The 16007-nt window shown below is 43.2% G+C and overlaps 1 protein-coding gene across 8 annotated transcripts in view; it reads left to right on the plus strand.

Annotated features, from left to right (window-relative positions):
- Positions 1 to 16007, plus strand: part of FBXL20 (F-box and leucine rich repeat protein 20) — a 68252-nt gene that overhangs the window by 20149 nt on the left and 32096 nt on the right. For all 8 annotated transcript variants that reach the window (XM_065577441.1, XM_065577446.1, XM_065577444.1 and 5 more), the window contains one exon: positions 13004 to 13058. In XM_065577441.1, coding sequence (XP_065433513.1) covers positions 13004 to 13058 — 55 coding nt within the window. The remainder of the gene's footprint in view (positions 1 to 13003; positions 13059 to 16007) is intronic.

Consider the following 16007-nt stretch of genomic DNA (forward strand, 5'->3'; position numbering starts at 1 on the left):
TTAGCTGGTTCATTCATAAGTTATGAGCTTGGATTGCGTCAGTTATAAAGCCATAAACAAACACTACGCTGATCAAAGGCCTGCATTAGCAACAGTTTATGCTAAATATTTTGCTGTTGCTTTTTATGTCTTTGTGAAGCGTTAAATGAATTTGCTGGTCCTCTGTTTTCATAGATGAAAAAGGTGTAGGTCTAAAAGGCCTGTAATGAAAATAAGTGCTAGGTATCGGCTAATATCTATACAGTCTAAAATAGGACACTCTGCCTGTATTCTTTTTGTTAATGTGAAATGTTTCACCTGAAAAAACCCCACACAACCCCTTTCTCCCAAAGACTTAAAATGTGAGAAACTATTGGAAGATGGCCAAGTTCCCACTGGCACACATTTAGTTGCAGCTGCTGTAAAAAGGAGCTGAGGGCTCAGCATCTCACGGGATGGGACTCCTGTCATGGTATTGTGGAATCTAGCTTGTGTGAGTATCTCCGTCTATTTCTTACGCTGTGAGTGTTACCTTCACGTTCACTACTGAAGTGAAACAACATGGAGCAACGTAAGTGGCAGCTATTTTTCCAATCTGGAAACAAACAAAAAAATTCTCCCTTTTTCCATCTCTTGTTTTGCTCAGACTAGAGCAGAGGTGGGCAAACTACGGCCTGCAGGCCACATCCGGCCCGCGGGACTGTCCTGCCCGGCTCTTGGATGGGTCGGGATTCTGAGGGGGGCAGTCGGGGCGGGAAGGGGCAGATAGGGTGCGGGGGGCCAGGCTGTTTGGGGAGGCACAGCCTTCCCTACCCGGCCCTCCATATAGTTTCGCACCCCGATGTGGCCCTCGGGCCAACAAGCTTGCCCACCCCTGGACTAGAGCATAGCTTGTACAGAACAGTAGCTGGCAGTCTGTGCTGAGGATCTGAATTATTAAAATGAGCAAACTTCTTGAAATGCGTGTAAGTATTGCTCAGTGATAGTCAAGATTTAATGATAGTAAAAAGTCTTTGGAGGTGAGCCCTGGTCTCTGAAAAAAGCACTAGTCCGTTTAAAATAAGATGAATAAAGATTATCTGATACTCTGTAATGTTTGTTACTTCTCACACTACCCCATTAGTTGGAGCCATAGATGTTGGGGAAAGTTTTCAAAAACACCTTCGTGATTTTAATGAAAATCATTGGGACTTGGGCTCTTAAGTCACTTAGTCGTTCTGGAAAAATTTACTTGTCATTGTAGCGTCTGAACATGTAATTCACTAATCTTCCTTGAAGGGTAATGTCTGGTTGTTTACTGGCCACAGATTGGGGTGCACCCACCACTCAAAGCACCAACGTTGAATCTTGCTCTGGTCATTTGAGTTTTCATCAGGTGGCTTCTACACTTTTTCCAGAACCATCTCCACAGGCATCTCAAACCTTCCTAATACGGGAGTAAATCTTGAACTGAAATAACTGGTTATTCTATAAAATGTTTAGTTCACAACTGACACCTTCTATTCTCCTTGCTGTTGTGGATATTTGTTTTTGAATCTGCAGTGTATGCACTTAGCAAATGACAGTCCCTGTCCCAAATAACTTACGGTATAAAAGACGAGCCACCGTAGGTGGATGAGATAAGCTGGAAGATGAGGAGGCTGGGGTAACAGATATAGGATGTCTTAGCACAGACTAGCTGTGTGTACAGTCCTGAGCCAGTTACCATGTGTAAGTGCGGCATGGGAGTGAGTGTGGACGAATGGGTGATCGAATGGCATCACTGGTATAGCAAAGGCAGGAATCGGCCCTCGCAATAAGAGAACTGGATGTATAGATAGGTTTGGGTCCAGATTGCAAAGGGTTTTGATAAGGCAAGAATTTTGTGCCTGATGCAGCAGAAGAAGAGGTTCCAGTGGAGGAAGTTAGAAGGGACGACGCAGTGGGTGACCAGCTAGAAAGACGTTAGTAGCATCATTTGAATGGACTTGAGGGGGGAAAGGTTGCAGGCATCAAGGCCAGAAGGGAGTAGATGATTAGAGCTTGGATGAGATTTCTGGCTCTGTGATCAGAATGGAAAGGTCTCAGAGGGGTCAATAGGCCTTTTCTGAATCTAGGGAAGTGGTTGCAACTGGAAGTTAAGGACTAGAAGTTTATCCTAGATGTTAGGAGGAAGAGCTTTTTCTCTCTCTGGTCATGTCTACTAGGGTATTTTGCACTCTCAAAAAACTCACACTTGTGTTAGTCAATGGAAGCAATAGTGCAGACAAAGATCCCAGGGCTGGATGCAATTTTAGTATGGGAAGGTTACTAGTAGTTCATCCCTTGATATCCCTTTTCCTTGGTAAAGTTCATAAGTAAGGGTTGGAGTGCTGGAATCCACCATTTGCATTCTGTGAAAATTAATTAGTGCAGTTTGACAGTGCAGCCTTTGAAAGAGACTTGGATGCATTTATCTAGGGGGATCTCCTGTAAATGAATGTCAGTGTCTACAAGACAAAGACGCGTGTGTGTAAGCAACGCTGCTGGATAATTTCTTGTTCCCCAGTTCGGTCATTCTGAGGATGGTATTGACGTCTCATGTATGTGGTTGCGAAGTGAAAAACTGTACTTGAGCCCATTCAGTTGTGGGAGGATGCAAAATGGGCAGACAATAGGCCTTGTCACCCACACAGTGTAGAAATCTGTGTGACTTCATTATCATTCTCTCATCCTACCTAGCTGCTGAGGTTTTTGGTGAAGACTTATAGTACTTTACATCTTCAAATGGTCTTTATCTAAACACTTTTGTGAATACATAGGAATGGAATCATTGCCCTTTCTACAGATACGGAAATGGAGGCACAGATTAAAAGTAATTTAAGTGTTCCAGATTGGAAATAAGGCGTAATTTTTGACAGTGAGTAATTAACCATTCGAACAATTTACCAAGGTCAATTTTTAAATCGAGATTGGATCTTTTTCTAAAAGACGTGCTCTAAGAACTATTTTGAGGACGTTCTGAGGCCTGTTACACAGGAGGTCAGATAATCACAATGGTCTCTTCTGGGTTTAGAGTCTGTGATTTCCATCCCCCTGCTCAATCCAAAAAGCTGTGCTTGATTTGAATTTATATGGGAGCAAATCTGCTAAATGCTTATCTCTCTTTTGAATCCTGAGCAGGAGATTTTAAACCAGTGACTAAGCAGTTCTGCTGTGGCTACATGGCCCACAATATTGTTGGAAATAGTGACTTGACTCTTGCATTCTGTGAGTGTATCCCTCTAAGAGAAGCCAGTTGTACAGTGTAATTATCAATCTGTATGATCTTGCTGTTGAAATCTCCATTCAAATTCCAGGGTTTGCCCCAAATATTTTTGTATTATGGTAGTGCCTAGGAATTTCAGTGTGCAAATATAGAATAAGAGCGCTGTCCTGAAGAGTTTACAATCTAAATAGACAAGACAGACAAAGGTTTGCGGGGGGAGGGATGTAACATACAAACAGGTGAACACTATGAAGTTTCACAAAAGCCATGTCAGTTCCATGATTTTGTTGTTGTTTTTTAATTTTGCAGGGTGGAGCTTTGTTGGGAGAGGATTATTTCAAGAGACAAGGATGCTAGAGGTCACATTAAAGGGGGGTAGAAAATAAGGGGTACATGGAAGACGGGATGTGAGGCTGGAATAAAGCGACTGTAAGGGAAGGGGCAGGAAAGACTGGAGTCGAACAGCCAATCAGCAAAAAAGGAAGAATGTCCACAACAAAAGCTATTTTAAAAAGTACACACCCCTCTCCCCCCACCTCTCCCCCCTGGCCTTCTGATGATATCAGAGTCTGCATGTCCCTGCTTCAGCTGCTACTCTCTGCTTCTGCCCATCTGAGTCTCTGGCTGGCTCCTCCTAGCAGTGTTTGCTCCCAAGTTTCTATGGCTGGAGTAAGGGGTGGAATGGCGTGGACCCTGCTGCACCAAAAGTCTCTGCACAGATCTGAGTCCAGGGAGCATTAGGGTTGAGGTACTTAGGCTGGGTCTCTGCTCCTCCCTTCTCTCTGCCCCCTCCTAACCCCCCATTATTGCTGTACCTGCTTCAGCTGCTTCTCTCTGCGACTGCCAGATGAGTTTCTAGGGGCTTACACCTTTTAAAAAAATGTACATTTCTAAAAGAGCCAAACCATCCAAAGGTGGAATTCAGTTTATCGCCTTCTCATTCCCGCAGAGCCACCAACTTCTATTTGGACAATGTCTAGCTCCTGGGTTTGTGTAGCAGTGAATTTAGATGCACCCTCCCTGAGACAGGCCAACAGCTGGCTTATTGACTCTGAAAGGTGAATTCATGTTTCATTTTTGGCACTAGTTGTGGTTAATTTAGACATCTGTTTTGCCAAAATAGCCGCATGCCAATAGTTTCTGTACTATCTAACATGATTGCATCGATAGTCCGTTGAGAAAGGGCATTCATATGTTAAAGCAAGCTGCCAATTGACTTTGAATGTAGGCCAACCTCCATCGGAAAGTCTGAAAGAGTTTTTTTCCCTAGAGAAATGGTGGTATCTACTAGTTTCCTAAGGAATTTTTACTCCTCAAATATACATTTCTCTGGCCTGGTCTCCCTGGCCCTAAGGAGTTTGCCTTTTCCAAATTGGTTCCCAATAAGGTCACTCAGCTTTAAAATCCTCCCCTCTCATGGTTTGATCGCCTTCTGTTCAGTCCCCGCTCTGCTGCCCCATAATCTCCTGCCTTGCCTCAGCACACAGCGCAGTGGCTTTGCATCTACCTCCATATTGATTTCTCCTTCGCTGGCTTTAATTCTGCTCCAAATGAGTGAAGAACAGAACACAATTGAATGGTTCACCAATGAGAGGCGCAGCAAACTCTAGTCTGTGCCTACTTGGTCAGGCCATAGGAACCAATTTAATTAGAAGGGAACAAAGCTTGACTGTTTCCCTGAAGCTGGGAATGGGCGACAGGGGATGGGTCATGATGATTCCCTGTTCTGTTAATTCCCTCTGGGGCACCTGGCATTGGCCACTGTTGGAAGACAGGACACTGGCCTAGATGCACCGTTGGTCTGACCTAATATGGCTGTTCTTATGATTTGCATAGCATTTCACTGGGTTGAAAGTCAAGGTGATAAATCGGATGGTAGTCTTTTGACAGCTGCATATCTTCAAAGGCCTCATCCAGCTCACCTTGAAGTCAAAGGTAAAACTCTCAGTGGTGTCAGAGGAAATGGTGGTGGTGATTGGAGCGAGGAAGGAATCTCTTAAAAAATCCTGACTGGATTTGAAGAAGTTGGAAGGATAGAAATGTGCTGGGCATTTCTTCATAGAATTTATTGTGGCTACTTGCCTTGCTGTAGACTGTGCTAGTACCTCCGGAGAGGGCAGTATCCTGCCCTTTCACAAAGCTTCTCTGAACCCCTCGGTCCTACTGTTATTGAAGAATGGTCATAATTTGTTGCTTTCCAATGGAATGACTTAATCTCTATCATAACAAACGGATTTGACTCCGGTTGATGCTGATAATATTTAGATAAGTATCTGCCTCTCCCCTCCAATGACTGTTTGAACAGAAGTTAAACAGCATGTATTATATTCTTGCTGCCACTCCTCTGTGAGGAGGAAAAAGGCCAAGTGCCACAACATAGCAGTCAAATGTCAGCAGATGTATTTCATCAAAATAAATATGCTGTGTAGAACTTAAAAACAAAATGAGTATTTTCACGATTGTTTGAAATTATAGCTGATTTTTTCTCATCCAATAAGGCAAAACTAGAGTCTTCATGCAGATATACTATTAAATAACCTGCTAATTTTTTTGACCAGCTTCTCAAAGTTTGATTCCGAGTGATAGCTATCTTTATTAGCCTGCTAAATAACAATGTAGAGCTGTACAGTGAACTAGAAGGATGTTTTGTGCAACATTTTCATGCTCTGAGGCATAGCCTCCAGAATAATTTGGAACAACTCCAAGAGGTGGCTCTTTTTAATAAATGAATGTTGCTATATGTAGGATCTAGGAGGGACCAGATAGGTCTCTTCCAAACTTCTGAAAGCACAGAATGCTGCCCTGTTGTACATTCTCATTTTAAACCAGTCATGGGATATTAACAAGAAATGTTTATTACATTTTAAGTAGGGTTGGATTATCTATGCTTGGGTTTTTGTGTTCTGTTTCTACTGTGCAGACTATATAATTCAGACCAGGGTGAGGAGAAGCCCAGTATTTAATTATGACCCATACTGTGTGTGTATTGAAGGAGGAACCCTGTTTCATCATTGCCTAGCCATGCAGGGCAACCTGTTTTTCCCCTCTAGCAGTTTCTCTGAGAAGAAAAGCCTGTCCTTAGTTTTCCAAAGTAACTCCAACTTCAGGTCATTCGGCCTATAGGACATTCAGTGTGCCCCTGTGTTCTCTCCAGCAATTGTGAGGTGCTATAAGTTGGAGCCAAGTTGTGAAACAGCCAAAGTGCAGAGCAGTGACTGTTGCTGAAACAGTATTTTTTTCATAGTCTGATTCTGCTGAGTCATTGTTTGGTATCAATGAGAAAAGACTAGGGACAAAGTAGTGCAGACAGCATTTAGAAGGGTCTTTTTTGCTTTTAAAAAAAAGTAATTTTATTAGCTATTTAAGAGCATGATTTTAAATTCATTGTTTGTTTTCCATGAGCCTAGTCATTGTCAGGCAACCACTCCCAAGCAACCAGTCCTAGCTAGGGCAGTCAAAAACCCTACAAGAAGAGTGCGGGGAAGGCTATTGAGGGAGGCGTGGCAGGAGAAATGAAAAGTAAGAACCCTGTAATCTAAGCATATTGGACCATATAGAGATGGACTTTTAGGATCAGGAAAACTTTTCATGTGCTTTTGTGTTTACTCTGACCTCAGAGGTGTATCCTCAAGGGCGAAAGGGGCAATTGTCAGCCATATTAGCATCCTTTATACCTTGGGGGGGGAGGGGGCGGAGAGGGACAGAGTAGTGAGTTTGACAGCTACCCAGCAGGCTTGTTACTGGAATATTTATTAATGGCTTGGAATTTCTATGGAGGAGGAAGAATTATTTGTGGAAAGTGAGCTTGTGTGATGACTTAGCTGCAGTTGTGTTCCTATAGATATAGATACTTGTGTGTCATGTAACAAGAATCCAGAGAGACAATAAGCGTATTTTCCTCGCTTCCAACGTGCCAGTAGCCTTCACATGAGGGCTGATACATTGGCTGATGTCATACTTAATTTGAGGGAAGATATTTGTATGCTGAGGGTTTATTAAAAGTTTTCAAACAAGGTATTGGATTCCTTTCTGAAAACCCAGTATTGGAGCCAGAGCTGTGTGTAATAATGAAATGCATTTTAGGACCAGAAAATGAGGTTGAAAAAAGTGGTCAGACTTCCAGTATGTCCGTGTGGATCCTACAGCAGGTGTGCATGTGCCCTGTGCACGTGAGATTGAAATTTTCTGATTAGCAGAGTTCATTACCCTGCATCACTTTATACTTCTGTGTGAAGGCATAAAGGATAAAGTGGTTCCCTCTGTCTGTGGCAGTGAGATAAAACTTAAGTGTCAGATCTGCTACTTTTCTTTTGAGCTTCAAACTCCTCTTCTAGACAAGTTTTGTCATAACCAGTCCTCCTTCACCCCCCTTATTTTTGGTTACTACTTTAATTTGGACCTTCCTAAAACAGCGCAGAAAGTGGTCTAAAATTTTCATCTAGACCAGTCAGTCAACCTACCTTTCTTCTTCCCAAAACTAGGCTCTGTGCTGGGAGATGAGAAATTGCACACCACCAAAATAATTCCTATCTTTTATGAAGTTCTCTGGCCTGTTACACAGGAGCTCAGGCTAGATGATGATAATGGTCCCTTGGAATCTATGAATCTATATGGAAAGGACCAAACAGTTCAGACTGTCTCCCCATCTGCTTATAGCCTTAGCCAGATGTTTTAAAAGTCAAGCCATCTCTTCACAGAGAATATTGAAATGGATAACAGCGTATCTCGCTGGCTGGTGAGCCTCTCACTCCACCAGGGCACAAGCGATGTCCTCCATCTGCTTCAAGAATGTGCCTGTATCAAATCTGTAAGGTGGCAACTCACTGACCTTTGTTAAACACCATGCCTTGGACTTGGCTGCCAGGTCAGATGCCAAGTTCAGAAGAGCAGTACTTCAGTCGCTGTTCAACTGATTCAGCTTGAACTCCTCATTTCCACTGTCCTGAGGAGATGTTGCTTGCCAGTCTCCCACAATGGGGTCCAAACTAACACTGAAAGGATGATTACTTACTCTGCAGTAACTGTGGTCCTTCGAGATGATATGGTCAATGTGGATCCCACTGCCTTCTCTCCCTTCCGCTCTTAGAAATCCTCAGTTACATTGACCTTTTTTACTGCAAAGAAACTGACGGAAGGTTGCCTGTGCTCCCATCTTTTATGTCCTTGTATGGGAGCATGAGGCAGCCATGGGTGATGCACTGCCCCCAAGGGATCCACTATGCAAAAAAAAATCTCATCTTGTGCACATGAGGCCCATGTGCTCCTATAGCGAAATCCACTCTGACATCTTGAGGAGTCAGTTACTGTAGAATAAGTAACTGTTCTTTTCCCACCCTATTGTGGACTGGCTACCAAAAGCGTATTTGCAGTGGTGTTGTAGTGTTGGTCCCAGGATAGGAGAGACAAGGTGGATGAGATAATCTTTTATTGGACCAACTTCTGTTGGTGAAAGAGACAAGCTTTTGAGCTTCACCGAGCTCTTCCTCAGGACTGGAGAAAGTAACCAGTGTCCAGGCTAAATACAAGGTGGGACAGATTGTTAAGCATAAGCAGCATTGAGGCATGATAGTGGTTGTCTCCCAACTCATTCGAAGCTATCTGGCTACACAACTGCCAATACACGTGGAAGAGCCTGTTTATATAAATGACTGTCCAGATCACTGCGCTCAGCAGTGTTTCCTCCATGCTGCGTGGAAATGATGCTGGCTTGCAGAAAACAGATGAATTATGGGATGTCAGAAGGGGAGTCATGGGAGTTTTAGATTGACCCCCAAGCCCCAGAATTCCAGGTGGCATTTCACAATGCGTCGAGAAAAATCATAGAATACGTAAAATCCAGTGGCAGAACATTGCACCATGGGATATGTGCCCAGAATGCTGTGTGGTTATTTAAAAAAAAAAAAACAAGCACAGAGCTTTGTGAATGCAGTGATTCACAAGGGAAGTAGCTTAAGCCAGCATAAACAAAGCTATGTGGAAGCACTCTTTTGCTGTAGTTAGAGCAGCGGAAAATACACCGAAAAACCTTTCTCTAATAGACAAGGCCTTAACCACTTTGCTTATAAAACACTCAGTGCTCTGCTGTAGGCTTCCTGGTGTTCTGTCCCACACATGGTGCGCTCCCCTCTCTCCAGTTGTCATCTGTAGGGGAAAGAGCTACCTAAGAGCCAGTGCAGAGTTGTTGAACACCAAAGGTCACAAGGTTAATGAAAACAAGGGCTTGCAATTCTATTTCCTCCAGCAAAGCTAAACAACATGGCTAATGAGGGTGACCTTCAGCATGTTGACAAATGAAACCTCCAGCGAGGCGCATGTCTGTGAATTAATTTTTGTCTGTCTTTATGAGAAATATCCTATTTCCTTTCAAGGTAGGCAGCAGACATGCTTCCACTGATGACAATGTCAACGTTTTTCACTCTCTTTTGATAATGCTCTTTGCTGTAGCATATCACGTCATTCCGCCCTGCCAGTCTCCACTTCTGAAAAATTGCAACCCCCTGGCTTTGCTGCCTACAGATTACCCTGTGCAAATAATTGTACTATCTTTGAATACCAAGTATGCGCATTAATGTTCACAAACTGCTTTGTCTTGCTGGTTTGCTGGCAGCAGCAGCCTTGATAACCCCTCCTAATTCTTACATGGTCTAAAGTGGCATTTGTCAGCAGTATGTGTTTGTTCGTTATTTTAAGTGCCTCATTCCCCCTGCTTTATGCAGTTTATTCTCTGCATCTGTCCCAGGCTGTGGCTGCGTTACACAATTAATATAGAACAGTTTCAGCCCAGGGATCTTGCCAGGCTTCTAAATCATGCAAGGAAAAACAAACTACCCAGCAATATTTTCCAAACTCCAAGTGTTTCCCAAACCCCCTTCTCCTCAGTTAGCCTGCCTGTCTTCCCATCTCTTACACCTAGACGAGTGGGTCTCAACCTGCGGCCCAATCAGCACGCAGCTGTGGCCCATGTGACATCCTCAGGGCCATGCAGATAGTATTGGATGCGGCCCACATAACACGTTGAGAACCACTGCACTAGACTCTCTTGGGGACGGACGAACGGAGTCTTGCAGGATATTCTTAAAGGTCACTGTATCCAGGCTCTCTCAAACAAAGGAGGTAACTGAAGTCTAGAACAGTGGACACCTTACCAAGAAAACCATGCTGCCAGCCCCCTCCTACTTCTGCTAAAGGACTGTTCATTTGAGCGCTTCATGGTCCCAACTGTTGCAGTATCTGTGCCCACCAACCAGCAAACAGTGGGCAGAGAGGTTTGTCAATCATCCACTTTATATAAGGTACTACTCCACCGTTCCTATCAGTCCTTGCCTCTTCACTCCTGCTTCTTTTCAGTTTTAGCGTCCTCTCTAGCCGATTTGGAGAAAGATCAGAAGTTGATGAGGCTTGGGAGTGAGAAGGAGTTTTCTAAAGTAAACTTATAGGGGTGAAGGAGGGAATAACTTGCTGGAGGGTTTCCAAATTCTTGTCCAACTTGTACAGTGCCTTCATCTCTCGTCCCAGGTCCCTCCTAGTTCAAGTCTGGCAGCAATTATGGTAGCACCTTCCTGCTTTGTTGGGGTGCATTGAGTCTTTAGGTGCCCCATCTACTGCCATACATGTCAGTGGACTATCTAGACAGCCTTAATTTCCTGGGTTAGCTTAATGCTCTGGAGCATTTGTTTGTGAAGCTCTGTCTTCTTTATGACACTTTGAAACTGTTTGATGTGTATCGGTCATATTGTCTAACCATATTCCTCACTAGCAAAGCCTGCATAATAATCACAGCAGTTTTAAAATATTGCCTAGATATTTCCACAATAAAACTAATCCTGTTATGTAAAAGGAAAAAATAAATGAATCAAATGTGTGCAAAAAATTCTGGGATTTTAATAGTTCAATTGACCCCCAAATCCCTGACAGCCACATACAGTAGAGAAAATCTGGGGGTGAGTAGAGTTAAATTAGTCACTGATGTTTCTAACCTTATATTAACATTACTCCCGTAACAAAGGCACCTTGAATGAAAGTAAACTGAAAATACCTTGTCAATAGTTACCTGGAAAAAATAGCTTATCCCCTTAACCCTTGTATAAGGCAAATGTTAATGAGTTTCCTTCTTTCTAAAAACTCTTCAATTTTAAATATGAATACACACATTCCATTTATGCATGAGTATGTATACAATCTTTTCTCTTCACTAAATATGTTCTATCTCTGCAGAAACTATTGACCTAATGATTAAATTCAATTTTATAGTTGCCACCATAAGCATTTGCTGTTTAATGTCTTTTTGAGCTCTATTTTCCAAGCTCCAAATGTTTCCCAAACCATGCTTTTCCCCCTTCTCCACAGTTAGCCTGCCTGTCTTCCCATCTGTTACCCCTAGACCAGTGGTTCTCAACAGTGTTAATAAACACCTGATTTCCTCTGAGTTTAAGTGGATTTTGTACTTTATTTGTGTATGCTTAAATGACTGGAGAGTAGAAAAACGGAGCCCAGTGAAAAATACAACAAAGTATGACAAACTGCTTCTAGGATTCTGATAAATAGGCCAATAAGTAGATGAACTTCTGCGCACCAAGCTGTTCGGAGTACTTGGGAGTGCCCTCATGCAAAGGAACGGCATTCCATGTAGGAGTGACCCAGCCAGCTCACTCCTGACACACGTGCAGGGCCGGCTCCAGGCACCAGCCGACCAAGCACGTGCTTGGGGCGGCACCTTAGAAGGGGCAGCCAGTGTTGGGGTGACGGGGGGCGCTTGCAGTGTTTTTGTTTTTAGTTCGGCGGGACGGTGCTTGAGGGTTTTTGTTTGTTTTGGCCAGGCAGCGCAGGGGGTGTTTCAGCGGCGCGGCACTGTGCGGGGGGGAAGAGAGCAGGTTCGGCGGCGCAGGGGTTTGGGTGGCCCAGCCTGGTGCTCCGGGGGTTTGGGCGGCCCGGCCCGGTGCTCGGGGGGGGGGGGGGGGGGGGGAGGGCAGGGGTTTGGCCGGCCTGGCCTGGCGCAGCGCTCAAGGGGGAGGGGGTTTGGGCGGCCCGGCGCTGGGGGGGGGAGGGGTGTTACGGCGGGGCGGCGCTCTTCTTTTTTGCCTGGGGTGGCAAAAAAGTTAGAGCCGGCTCTGCACATGTGACCTAGACAATTACACAGGCACACTAATTAACTCTGCTGACTTGATGCAAATTGCACTTACCTTCTATTTCAAAGCAAGATACTCCTTCCACCTCATCCTTGGGGCATGAGGACGACGCTGTTTTTAATCATTTCTCATATTGTAGTATTTAATTCTTAATTACCACAGGAAATTATATATAAATTCCTGAATTGGGACCAGATCCTCAGATTTTACTGAAGTGTTTAACTTGTTATGCACTCCACTGCGTGCCATTGGAGCTATGCAATTGTTAAGGATAAAGGGGTTTTTCACTGGTAAACAAACAGATTTTGTACAACTGTTCTCTTGTGTTGAACTGTAATCGTTTATCCTGCTGTTTCCTTAACTAATTGAACATTTCTGACTGCTGAGCTACAAGGTAGCAGGAAGCATCTGTTTTGATAAACAATCGTTCGGTTTACTCTGTCAGCAAATACTACAAGGTACAAGATTAAATATTTCGTAGCAGTCCAATATCTGTGACGGCTTTCATTTGTTAACTGCTTGGTCTGCACTTTTATTTGCAGTCAAGCTTTCATCTGCATTACAAAGAAGTTTTCTATCTTCAGGGTTTTTTTAAGCTTTCCACTTTCTTTTTATTTTAGATGCAAATAACCAAAATACCCTTTATAAAGGTTTGTCTTTGTTTTCTTTACAGAATATTCTCTTTTCTGGATGTGGTCACTCTGTGTCGTTGTGCTCAGGTTTCCAGGGTAAGAATCTTTACGTATCAGTTAAAATCTATCAGCACTATGTCTCTTATTCTGACTCCGACATTTTCAAATTGCCCTCTTTATCTCAGATTGGGAAGAACATGCCAGCAAACTCTGTTCAAAGAATGTCTCAGCTATTTATACATATTCCTCTTTCTCCATAGTTAATCTAGTGATGCCAGGAGTTTCTGGTATTTACCACAGCAGTGAGTGGGTTTGAAAGTCTAGGTATATCCCTTTGGTGGCAGCTAAGGCCCTACTGAAGAAAAAAAACCCAGCTACATCAAAACCTTAAAAAAATGTTTTAGAAGGGCTGCTATGAACAGGGGGAAATGTGTTCAATTCATGTTAGCTAAATGATGTTTTTAAATGAGTTGTGCTGATATCTGGGCTTTTAATGCAGATGTACCATGTTCATGAATTAAACTTTAACACAATGAAGAAAGTCCAATGAACAGTTATCCGTCTGCTCCAATGCAGCTGATGCAAATAGAGATGGAAGGAGACCGGAGCATTTCATTCAGTGTTTAACTAGTAAAGTAGTTTGTAACTTCCTGCAACTCAGCAAACATAGTGCAACTCGAGACTCCTTGAGGGAAAATGGGTGTGCAGCTTCCACTAACGCAAGTGCCAATTCAACCGGAGCTACTAGACTTGTTTTATGGACTCTTGTCCAGAATTTCTGCTTTTTATCTTGCTGTCATCTAACAAGACACGTACCTTGTTCACAGAAAAATTACCATAATGAATCATATAAATTAAGTTCTAAATGCTTATATAAAAATCTTTTGTCTGTGGAGTCACTAGTATATTGGAATTACCTTATTGGCTGATCCCAGTATCCGCTAAATCTGTAGGAGAAAGCTGAATAGTTTTGGGTCCACTGGCACATTTCTTTTCCATTTCATATTTTCCTGGGGGGGGGGGGGGAGGTAATTAAATGAAAATCAGGACATAAAAGCAACATGACGATTGAGATTTTAAATGCACGGAAATCAGATAATTCCATTATGGTTCCATTGGCTACTGTAAACTCTACCTCCTTGTTCATGCAACACGCAGTATTTCATCATACTGTAATGGTAACTTCAGTGCATGGCTTGTGCGATTGTGTCCTATAAATAGAATGATGGCAGAGTTACAGGTGCTATGAGAACATAACTTTATTTCATGACTCTTATGTATTTAAAACTGCAATCCTAACATTACTTTAATGTACCTTTTTGCATTTAATAAACACAAGCTACAGGCCTCCAATTACTTGTTCTCACTCATAGGGTAAGTAATACATATTTTGAAAAGCCTGTCAATTTCTTCTTTTTTTTTAAAAAAAAATCACTTTTTAAAGTGAACAAAAGCAGTCGTGGTGCTACAGAAACGTTTTGCAAAGTGCATTTTATTAAGAAGGTGAAACTTTAACAATGGATTCTTCTTTGGAGGACTCTGTGTATTCCCGCTTGTGGAATATGGCATCCCTGCCATAGAGCTGTGGAACTGCTTTATAAAATCTTGTCCTTGGGGGAAACAGGAGAGATCTCGTGCAAAGTGACATACTTGCCCTACTCTACGTAAGGGTGTGCGCGCCCCTCCCACCCCCCCATAACTGCCTCAGTTCCTCTGTAGCCTAGTGTAAACAGAATTTACCTTTGTGGCCTTGGCCTAGATTGTTTCTTGTGGTTAGAGTAGCATAGAATAGTTTAGCGTACACATCTTGTCCTTATCCTGGTATCCTTGGGCCCCCTTCACATGGGCCATCTTGGGACACCAACCCTCATAAGGGCTTCAAGAAATGCACCTCCTGCTTGGCAGTCATACTAGAGACTGACTCCTGTGGCCAGTGCCTTCTCTGTCTGCGTGAGACTCTCCGGTAACCCAGTGTGCAGTTTGCCATGCCATCATCACTCCTTGCACTAGAAGAGAGAAACTTCAGGCTGTGGGCCCATCTGCCTTCTCCATGCCTACATCGGATACTCTGGGCTCATTGAGGGTACTGAAACCAGTCTCTATTCCAAAGTCCTCTGCAGAGGACCCAAAACTCATTTTGCTACTCCGGTCTTGGCACCACCTTTTATATCAGTCTCAAAGTCTGCATCTCCTCAGCCTTGGGTTGGGATCAAATCCCTTGCCCAGCGCCGCCAATGCCAGCTAAATCAAAAGTGTCACTGAAGAACAAACCTACAGTGTGTATTAAGGCCTTCATAGCCATGGTGAATACTCACGAAGTGCATATCCTGCTTATTCAGTACAGTTACCCTCCGCCCTGACTCCAGACATATCGTCTAGCAATGATGCCTCTTTCTCAGCATTGCAAGTCCATGCAAAAACCGTCAGGGTAAAAATAAGGAGAAGAGGAAATGCACTCCTGTGAAAATCATGACTGGCATGACTCTAGAGAGTTGTGTGTGTGAAGAGCCAGGAGAGAATAGGAAGCTTTAGGACTTCAGCAAGGTTGCAATGTCATCTTCACCCCTTTCTGCTCCCATAACCCCAGCTTATGGAGAAATGCTGATAAATGATGAAGTTTTGGAACTTGGGAGGCACTAACTTGACATATCAAATAGCTTTATAATGGAAGGACCTTTTATGTCAGTGGATTGGATTTATGAAGGAGAAATGCCCAAACCTCCCTGAAATCCCTTAATTCTTTTTTCTGAGAAGTTAATTTTTAGTGTTGACTGGGTCTTTTCACTTAATGGCCTATTAGGAAATTAGTCTCTCCCCACAGTACATACTCTCAGTCCTTTCAGAGCAGGAAGGTGCTTCTCTTGGCAGTGATTGATTGTTCCAAATATGATGGAGTTTTTCCATCGTTCCAAGGTAATCTTTGAGATGCAGAGACTTCCAATACAAGTTCCCAACTATATCTAACTGCACTGACCTTGTCATGGAAATCTGGTCTCAAAATATTATAGATGTGGCAAATAGTATAAGTAAGCTAACAGTCAGTGT

The sequence above is a fragment of the Chrysemys picta genome, chromosome 24 (genome assembly GCF_011386835.1).
Source record: "Chrysemys picta bellii isolate R12L10 chromosome 24, ASM1138683v2, whole genome shotgun sequence".
Lineage (NCBI taxonomy): Eukaryota > Metazoa > Chordata > Testudines > Emydidae > Chrysemys > Chrysemys picta.